This window comes from Prionailurus viverrinus, chromosome D3, assembly GCF_022837055.1.
Source record: "Prionailurus viverrinus isolate Anna chromosome D3, UM_Priviv_1.0, whole genome shotgun sequence".
Taxonomy (NCBI): Eukaryota; Metazoa; Chordata; class Mammalia; order Carnivora; family Felidae; genus Prionailurus; species Prionailurus viverrinus.
Window position 1 is genome coordinate 45,787,160 of NC_062572.1, and position 10,738 is coordinate 45,797,897.

General features: G+C 41.4%; 1 protein-coding gene across 2 annotated transcripts in view; it reads right to left on the reverse strand.

The window, feature by feature from the left end:
* The window catches only part of ABHD3 (abhydrolase domain containing 3, phospholipase), a 39,766-nt gene extending 29,740 nt beyond the window's left edge, over nt 1-10,026 (reverse strand). The window contains exons 1-3 of one of the 2 annotated variants that reach the window (XM_047828587.1): nt 9,727-10,022; nt 9,020-9,183; nt 7,524-7,706 (exon numbers count right to left, since the gene is read on the reverse strand). In XM_047828587.1, the coding sequence (XP_047684543.1) occupies nt 7,524-7,706; nt 9,020-9,183; nt 9,727-9,888 (509 nt within the window). In that variant the 5' untranslated portion in view covers nt 9,889-10,022. Of the gene's footprint in view, nt 1-7,523; nt 7,707-9,019; nt 9,184-9,726 lie in introns of both variants that reach the window. The other variant, XM_047828588.1, reaches the window with a different exon arrangement.
* Nucleotides 10,027-10,738: the final 712 nt, after the last annotated feature.

Below are 10,738 nucleotides of genomic sequence, written 5' to 3' on the forward strand. Positions count from 1 at the left end.
CAAACTGCGAGATCATGACCTGAGCCGAAGTCGGTCGCTTAACCAACTGAGCCGCCCAGGCACCCCAATACACGTTATTTTTAAAACATGGTAATACTTAAACATTTCTGACCTCACTACTGTCATAAAGATATTAGAACAGATGAATGTAACTCATGTATCTTTTTCTAGAATGTAAAGCATCAGAAATCAAACACGATAATTAACAGGAATATATTGACTGTATTACATATTCAACTCCTGATTACCACATAGTAATGGAGAATAGTGAAACTTAATCCATAATTCAAGAACCCCATTCTCTTGTTTCAACTCTTTCCCTATAAAATCTATTCCCTGAGTAGGAAACATGATATGTTTGCCTGTCATGTCTTGAATTTCTCTGATGAAATGAAGACTTATGATATTATTGGTCTACATTATCCTGATAGGCAATAATCATGGGGTTTGAGGAGCTATTTTCCCAAGCCAAGAGCCATCTGAGTAAAGGAGAATTTTGAAGAATGAGCAATATTTCAAAGAGCCTAAAAAACAATCATACATTTTTTTGTTTTTTGGTTGGTAGTTTTGTTTTTGGTTGGTAAAATGAGTATGATAATACAGCTCTTGGAATTAGGTACATGTTAAGGAAGATAACCTAAGTATAGCACCTGGTATGGGGCCTATCATGTGGCAGGCACTCAACAAAGCTAAATTTAATTAATAGTAAACCAAAATCGCAATTCTGGTTATCTCTTGCTGGTCATAAGCTCTGAGTGGTCCTATGAATTAAAAAAAAAAGTTCATAATTAGTGCAATTCACTTTTTAGGTATAATATTTCAAAACCAGTAGCCACAAGAGGAAAAAAGAGTCAAAGTTATCCTTCATGTGAGGCCACTGAAAACCTTATACAACTAGCATTAAGTTTTCTTTTATAATATTTTATTTCAATCTTCTCCACTGCCCCGCCCCCAGCTCTCCCGTCTTCCCTAACATTTACTCAGTTGCTTTTGATGTTCTCAGATTTTATCTTACTCATTTGAATTCTAGCTGGGTTTCTTTGGTATTTCTGTAGATTCTGTCAACTAAAGAACTATTTAATAATAAAAGTGTTCTACATTAATAGTATGAACTTATAGGAATCATTCCAGTGTCACAGATCACTGCTGGCAGCTTTATGACCCAAACTGGAGTCAGAAACATGTATGTGTAGGGGTTGTGGGAGGGTGGATGGGCTAAATGGGTAAGGGGCATTAAGGAATCTACTTCTGAAACATTATTGCACCATATGCTAACCAACTTGGATGTAAATTAAAAAAAAAAAAAAAAAAAAGAAACATGTATGCGTTCCAAGATATAGATTCCAGTGGCCACTCTACCTTAGCTAGGCATTACCCTCTCCCTGCACCACTCACTGTCTGGCCAGGCACACTGATGTCTCAGGTTCTCCTGGGATGGTTTCTTGCCTGGTAATAGGGCCCAGGCAGTAAGTACCTCATTTCTACCTAACCAGACTAAAAGAGTATGACTCTTCCCTACACCAAAGACATAATTCACTCCTTTAAAGAAAAAAAGCTAATATTAAAAAAAAGTACTTCTTTAAAAAAAAGCTACTACTTTTTAAAATGTTCACTGGGGAAAAACCTTCACATATATACATGTAATCCTGGCAATCCTATGAGGTATAGTTATCTTTATGGATGAGAAAACTGAGGTACAGAGTTATTGAGTAATTTGGCCGTGGATACACAGGAAGTATTTGACAGAACTGGGACTTGAATCCAAGCAGACCTGACTCAATAATCCACTTAACCACCCCACTCAGAGGCCCTGGGCTACCTAAGCTAGTAACATTAAAGTCTCTTTTTCCAAAGACGAGCGCGAGTGCTCTGAACACAGAGTACCCTTTGAGTGCATGCCAGCTCGGATAAAAAAATAAAGTAAAATAAAGCTTTATCCCCAAAACTTTGTGAATCATTGTATAATGGAATATCTAACAATTAGTTCCCTAGGGAATGAGACTCCTTGTCAGTATCCACTATAACTTTTTCTATAAATACCATTAAATAAGCTAAGCTCTTCACCCAGTGCTTTCTATTATGCATGATTTCATCTAGCCAGTGTCATGAATAGTCAGTTAACTGAACTCATTTTCAAAACTTTAAAAGCCAAATTGTTTTTTTGGTTTTTTTTAATTTTTTTTAATGTTTTATTTATTTTTGAGACAGAGAGAGACAGAGCATGAACAGGGGAGGGTCAGAGAGAGAGGGAGACACAGAATCCGAAGCAGGCTCCAGGCTCTGAGCTGTCAGCACAGAGCCCGACGCGGGGCTCGAACTCACGGACCGTGAGATCATGACCTGAGCCGAAGTCGGACGCTTAACCGACCGAGCCACCCAGGCGCCCCCAAATTGTTTTAACAACAGCAAAGACTTACAAAAATATGTTTAGATAAAAACATTCTGGAGTTAATTTAAAATGACTTCTTACCTAAGGTACTGCTTTTATACTGGGGAGTAGTCAGAACTTGCCCTTTTGTTCCATGCCTCATTTTCCTTAGTTCAGCCTCCCCTTCCTTCCTCCCTCAGGAAGAGTCAGTAGATGACCTGCAAGTGCCCTTCTGATACTGCAGGAAAATCTAAGTGTCACCTAAAGCTTAGTTATCTACTGGTGATACTTGACCTAAATCAAAATGCACAGATCCAAACTCCAAACTAGAAAGCAAAGGAACATGTAGAAACTAGTCAAATTTTAATGCTTTTAAATCATCTCCCACTTCAAGTTCCTCTCAAAACTATAAATGATGGACAATGGCATCCTTGCTACCAATAGGTGGCCCTGCATTGAAATATCTTAATCCTGTTAAACCACATTAAAATGTCAGTGGTTTCTGTAAGTAGTTTGAAAAATGTAGCAAGAAAAACAAAAAGAAGATAGTAATAAAAAATGCAGTAAGAAAGAAATTTCTCAAAACAAACACCCACAATCTTGAAAAATCCCTCTATTAATCCTTCTGCTCTTTTCCAAATCCTCTCCTGTTTCCCTCCTTCGTCTGTCAAACTTAAGATATGTGATCCACCCCACTCTTTTCTCCTGAGGTCTTCTTAGCCCTCAGCAGTTGGACTTCCTTCCTCATTGCTCTGCTGAATCTTCTCCAGTACTGCTTTATCTGTCCTCATTCTCCTTACTCTTTTGTTCGCCTCTGGCACTTCTGACCTGTTCCTTCCCTGCTTAAAATGTCTTACTTGGTGTCTGATATTCCAGAGTCCTCACACTTGCAACACTGACCACTAAGTGCTAGAGACTGCCAGTTATCTCCCAGTATCCATGCCCCTCTTCTTCCTCAGTCACAGAATCTCCTAGTGTCACTTGAGTATATGACTGCTCAAAATAACGATTTCACTTCGAGCCTCCCTTGTGGCTGAGGAAGAGCAGGTCCATATGATACAAGCAAGAGTGGCGTGCACAATTGCTGGAAAGCATCCTTAAAGGAAGATGGTGCATTCTCTAGTCTTTTTTCTCCTTCTCAGATGTTGGGGTACAGTTGTGATGGCTGGAGCTAGAGCAGCCATAGGTTATGAAGCAACACTTCCTGATACAGGCTATAGAGCCCTGGTCTACCTTCTCAGAGAGAGAGAGAAATAAACTTCTCATGAGAGAGAAATAAACTTGTATCTTTTTAAAGTCACTGTTATTTTGAGTTTTCTTTTACTTGTAGTCAATCCTGGTTCTTGTTAATGCATTTCTTCCCAACTACTGCATACATACTCCTTATCGCTTCAGCTAGACTGTATGCTCTTTGGGAATATAGGTTCTGATAAAAATACTTAATGACTGACCTAGATTTCAATGGACTTATTATGATATAATTCTGGATGGGCCACTCTTTTTAATACTAGTTGGGGGTGGAACAAAATAGTAGATGAAGGCTCTCAATAAAAGAGGCCAAAGTAAAAGATGATTTAGATGTTCTCAGAGTTACTGTTTTACTCCCTCTTTTTAGTAGTCGTGCTAAAAATTAATTCAGACAATGGGAAAAAGACTTAAGAAAACAGATATTATTCAGGTACATAAAATAATATCGATTAGGCTGTGTTACCAAATAGAGGTTTTTTAAAAAACAAACCTTGAGTGAACGAATGGGATTTCTAACTACTTTATCAATCATAGAGGTGTAACTTTTTCTCCAGTCCTCTGATTTCTATGAGAGAAGCTTCTCTAAACACACTCCTGGCTTCCTGGCCTCGCTTACTTTACTCATTCTCCAGGAGATGAAGGGCTTATCTGATTGATAAAATTTGGAAGAATGACTAGGGCTATCTGGCTCAGCAATTCTCTTCTCCCTCTCAAGGACAAGTTTATCCAAGGAATACATACTGCATTTGGCCCATGAAGATGAACAGGCAGGTAGACTATGTATTCCCCTTTCAATTCAATTTGACTTCTTAGTTAGTAAAGCCTTTGCTCACAGTGATCTTAAATGAACTTTAGCTTAGTTCCTATCCCATCCATTCTTAATTCTGAATTGGTGAAACCTAAAAGTTCTGTGTCTTTGTCAGTTATCAGGCACAGGAAAAAAAAATTTTTTTTAAATTTTTTTTAACATTTATTTATTTTTGAGAGACAGAGAGAGACAGAGCATGAGCGGGGGGAGGGGCAGAGAGAGAGAAGGAGACAGAATCTGAAGCAGGCTGCAGGCTCTGTCAGCATAGAGCCTGATGCATGGCTCAAACCCACAAACTGTGAGATCATGACCTGAGCCGAAGTCGGATGCTCAACTGACTGAGCCACCCAGGCGCCCCAAAAACAAAATTTTTAACAGCAACAATAGCAAACCCTTATGTTTCACTTATCAATACACCAGGAGTTAAGTTCTCCCTAATGTTTAAATCATATCTCAGCAGTGAAGCAATAACAGTTCCCTGGCTACCTGACAAAATTCATGAGTCTCCCTACAAATTCAACCTTTCCACAAGAGAGTAACTGGGGCCTGAAGGCAAATATACCCCCACCATATTGGGGTGTTCATACTGCCTATGAAATTCTATTGTGTAAGACACATAATGACACAATCCAAGCATTCCTGTAAGGAAACTAGGTGTTTATATTTCCCAAGAGGTAGGTTTGCTTGTACTTGTTCTTTAAATTATAAAGTGTTCTAGTCTGATTAGGGAAACATTATGAAAGACCACTTTGGCTCAGGTCACTAAACCAAGTACTTTATACATTCTAATTCATTTAAACTCTCTGTAGTAAGTGAGAAGCTGTAATTGGGGAAATTAAAAATTAATTGCAAAGGTCTCTCAGTAAGTGGAAGTTCCAACACTTGAACCTAGGCCCAGCTCCAAAGACCCTGCACACACCACTATATTATACAGTCTCAAAGGACTCAATGAAAGCCTTATGGCAAAGTTCCAGATCTTTTATTTTACTTCAGTGGTCCTTGGCACTACCTTGCTGTCTGTGGTATGATGCAAAAATATTTTGTAGGCCTTCCTATCAAGAGGTGGAGTTTATTTCTCTACCCTTTGACTCTGGGCTGACACACAAGACTTGCTTTAACTGGAATGTGGCAGAAGCAACATCAGGAGAGTTCTTAGCCTGAGTGTCAATAAGCCTTGCAGCTTTTGCTTTTGTACTCTTGGAACCCTCTGCCATCAAATGAACAAACTCAGAGCCTGATGGTGAATGAGAGGCCACATGGAGCTGAGATGAGTCATCCCTGCTGAGGGCCCCCATGCAGGGAGTTGTCCCGGCTGCTGACCTCAAATGCACAAATGATCCCAGCCAAGACCAGAACCACCTAGCTTTGCCCAGCCCAAATTCTTGGGCCACAGAATTGTAAGCAGAATGGTGGTAGTTTTTAGCTACTAAGTTTTGGGATAATTTGTTATACAGCAAAAGCTAACTGATACATCTTCTCAGCCACCCCTCCTAATTAAAAACAAATGGAGATAGGCCCAAAGGCCACTGAAAAGTTTACTGACCACTGCTTATTCATGTACTCTGCTATTTTCAAGTCCAGTCTAATTCACTGTTAGAGTTCCCTAAACCCAAATAAGCCGGGTCTTCAAGCAGCTGACAATGACCTGGTCTATCTTTCTCTTCTCTTAGGCTCCTTGTGGCAAGGTCAACTTCTCACAACTCTTTGTATCTAGCACAAAACCTTCCTTTTATCATAGATTCACAATAAAATGTCCAAATCAGTAGAAGAGATATTAACCCTTAGGGGAGTTAGAACTTTGAAGCTTTGAAGCACAGTGTAATGATAGTCATAGTCATAAAATTTAGCAACTTTTGCAAGGGGTGGAAAAAAGCCTTGTGGACTGGCAACTCCAGGGCTTATGAGATTTAGTCCTTGAGTTTCAACTACATTGTTTTTAAAAGCACTTCCTAAGTCTTGAGAGACAGCTCAGGCCAAGTACAGAATCAGCAATTTAAATATGCACAGAAGGCTTTATGATCTATACTTTTTAAGCATGACTAAGTTTTAGCAAAAAATTGGAATCAAGCCTCACACTTAACTGGATGGTGCTAAACATGGAATAATGATGAATTCCTGATATTAGTGCAAGTTTCACTGGAACAATAATTCTAGAACACCTATCAAAACGTCTGAGAGATTGTCATTTCATGGACAAAATAGGCTTTATCTGTAAAAGATCAGACTTAACTTGTGAAAATTGAGTTAGCTCTTATGGCATTTCCCCATTTATACAAAAATGTTTTTATTAATATAAACTCCACATCAATTTTTCACACAGAGTGTTTCAAGTTTAACAAAGGACACAACTCTACTTTAAATGCACCTCAGAGTGTTCCATTACCATAACTACTATCAGCTTAAAAAGGCGACACAAAAAAGCAGTACTTTTCACAATGATTCTGCTTTAAGATATTAAAGCTGAACCTGAAACTTAAGGTTGCTAAGTCACTTGCAAAAAATTAAATTGTACTTGGTGACTGAGTTGAATAATGGCTACTCAAAAATGCTGTGGCATCCTCAACTGGACATTAGTCATGTGCACCTACAAACTCAGATGGACAGAAGAGGCATGGATCATCTTTGGAAAAAGAAAGATCACCTACAAGCCGATTTTGGGTATTTTTTACATTTGGGATCTAAGCCAATGAGATAAGATTAGTAGATTCAGGGCTCAAATATGGAATGAAACATGAGGGTCACCATCTACTCTCTCAGTGGTTTGTAATGGCTATTTTCCATAGCACTCCCTTCAGTGGGCCTACTGCTCCTCAGACCTAGGTCCTATGTCAATTCCTAGATGAGACTAATTTCATTCATTCACTCAACCAAAATCTGCTGAGTGCCTACTATGCGAAATGCTATTTCCTGAGAGATGATTGTTATGCATCTTCCTGGAAAAAAAAAAAGGCAAAAGAGGAAGCAGAGAAAAATAATAATCTAGGGAAATGCTTAATCCATGCAAGAAATAACAAGTTTTTCTGAAACAAACATGTAGATAGATGTGTGCTTCATTTAGAATGAATTAAGTAAAAAATGGAATAAATCTTTTACTGGTACCTGTATCCCAATTCTTCACTAAGATGGATCATATGAAGGATATATGATTCCTTGCTTGTTCCAGTGAGGCCGGGCAACAGTAAGATAGTAGGCCTGGTGGTGGCATCCCTATAACACTTACTGTTACAATTATCAAACCAGTCCAGTGAAATCTGTCCTCCATCTGCAGTTTTAATAAGTTCACTAGAAGAAATAGAGGACATACTCATTAAATGTTTCAAGTCATGCTTTAATATTAGTGTCTTTTTTTTTTTTTTTTAATGTTTATTTTTGAGAGAGTGAGAGAGAGAGAAACAGCATGAGCAGGGGAGGGGCAGAGAGAGAAGGAGACACAGAAATCCGAAGCAGGCTCCAGGCTCCAAGCTGTCAGCACAGAGTCTGACACGGAGGTCAAACTCACAAACCATGAGATCATGACCTGAGCTGAATTTGGATGCTTAACCAACTGAACCACCCAGGTGCCCCAATATTAGTGTCTTAATTTTATAAATATATGACATGATTTGGTCATCTGAAGTTTTTTTTTAGCATTCACTAACACACACACTTATATCCCTTTGTCTTATTACAAGAATGATATGACATTAGTACCATAAAGTATTTCCAGCAATATCACAAAAAGGTAGCATATAAAAATGAACTGCTAAATACTTCAAATATTTATCTTAATCATTTGCTCATTACTCTAAAATACCCAGCATTTAACCCCTATTTGATTGAGGTCACCCAAATAATTCAGTAGGGAATTATGAATAAGTAAAATACTGATCTGATCACTGCTCTGGTCCTTTGACTTAACAATAAAGTCTCCCACAGAGTATATTATAAAATTTGTTTCTTAAATATTTTAAAGTATTTCTCACATAGTATGCATGAACTTAAAGATTTTTCTCAAATAAATAGTGCAAGTTCCAGGCAACAAAAGGAACTCCAGAAGGACTAGATGACTCAGGGAAATTAATATTAGGCATCATCTAAATCTCCGGGTTACTGATAAATTCTGGACCCTATCTTTAACACCTCAAGGACATTATCATCAAGAACCCATTTGCTTATTAATATGAAGTCCTTTTACAGGAGTCCATCATTAATTAGGATTTGGCAACATCCAAATTAATTGGCATCCTTCTCGACCCCATCCCCACTCCTAGCATCAATGAATTGGTGCATATCATCAAAGGATCTAGGTCCTTAGGGACAGACGCATGCCAAACTAGAAAAGAGTAACTCAAAAACACTTCTCTAGAAATAAACCATTTATATGAATGGTTTATATGAACCATTTATATGAACCATTTACATGAATGGTTTATATGAACGGCAATACCTGAATATTTTCCTGCAGCTGTGTGTGTGTGGAGGGGAGCACACCTTCCACTTTCGTTCCCCCTTTCTTTTCTATATGTTTACTGACGAGAGGTTAACCAAGAACTGGGAGTATGCAGGAAAAACCCGGTGGTTTTGCAGAAATGACTGAAAAATGGAAATATACTTACTTCCTGTACTGCACCGGGGGTTTGGAAGTGATGAAAGGTCTCAGGAGTGTCTGTCCTCGACTCTCCCAGCACCAGACCGTGGGGTAGTACGTTTCTGTCACCACGGGGCAGTGGTCCTGAAGGAAGCGGTTGAAACTCTCACCCCCCGTCACTAACTGGGGCTTCTGTGGGGAAAGCCGGTATTATAGTGAAGGGTCTAGAACAAAGTTTCTGCCAACCGTAAACCAGAAATGAGCAGACTCGTCCCTCGCCCGCATGTTCCCTCCGATTACATCTTCTTCTAGAAGCCTGACAAAAATAATTCGCAGTCACAACGGACTTAAAGGGAGATTTACCAAACTCTTGAAGGGGAAGGCGAGAGCTGAGATAAGGGAGTCCTTGTCAGAAGTGCTACAGCATTGCCAGCCCCGCGAATGGTGACAGGGCAGCCCCGCCGCGCCTAGGTCAGCCGGGTCCTGGCTGCAGTCCGAGGACCCCGGCCGAACCCACAACACGCCGACAAGGGCTGGCCCGCTTTCCCGCGCGCGCTCAAAGGGCGTCCATCGGATATCGGGGAAAGGGCGACAACTCAAGCCCCATTCTCGCCTCCAGGACGACCCCAGCCACCCGTCCCTCCAGCGGCAGCTCCAGCTTCACCAGCTGCTGTCCCTCCCAGCAGAGCTGCCCGCGGCCCTGCGCCCCGGCGCCCGCGCCAACCCCCGGCTCACCTTGGCAATGCTGCTCAGGTAATAGAAGGCGTAAGCGACACTGAAGCCCAGGATCAGGGATAAGCCCACACCCGAGCCGAAGAACCCAACCCGGACTTGGTGCTCCAAGTAGAGAGAGAGCTCCCGGGACAGCATCCGCAGGTCCATAGCTAAGCGCTGCATGGCCCTGTGGCGGGAGGCCAACGAGCCGGCGAGCCAGCGAAAGCGGCGCGAGGCTGCGGCGGACCCTGGACCAGAGCGTCTCTTACCGGGCAGAGAGCCGCTTCCGCGAGCGGGCGCGGCCGAGCGGCCCCGGGAGGCGTAACACAGCTGCCAGACGCCGCCGGCTCCGCCCCGGCTTCCCTGGAACCGCCCCCTCCGCCAGCCACTCAGGAACCTTCCAGAGGCGCGGTACCAAGCGCGGCCCCCGTGCGGTGGCGGACCCGGTCTCCCGGTCTGGTCCAGGCATTCCGGGCGACACCTTCCCCTGCTTCCCCCTCCCCTTCCTCCGCCCCAAGGGTGGGGAGCAAGGAAGCATCGGCTTTGGAGAAGGAAATGGGCCTGGCAGTGCGCATTCAGGGCCGGGGCCGGGCAGCAGCCCCAATGACCTTGAACGATTACGCACGGTGGTGGGTCTCAGTGAATCCTTACTGTAAACTAGAGGTTTAGAGTGCCCAGGAAGTGTGCCTTAGATTAAAAAATTGGGGGAGTTAATGCCAAAGTTACGTTAGAAGAATGCGCTGTGTAGTGGAAAGAAAAATCCTACATCTCCCAGAAAGTTGTGTTTCCCCTGAAGACTATCAAAAGAGAAAAAATATTCTGTAAATGTCCGATAGTGAGGACATTCATAATTTAAATCTCTCTGAATCCTTTTAGTTAAGTATGCCTTGAATGAGAAGTGGTTACCTAAAATAAGAAGATCAAGAAAATGAACTAGAATTCAAAAAATTTTAAAGCCTATTTGTGGTTCATTAGTGCTTTGAGCTTCTAGACTTACAGAAAATCAGTTACCTAACGTAGGGACAGGAAGCCA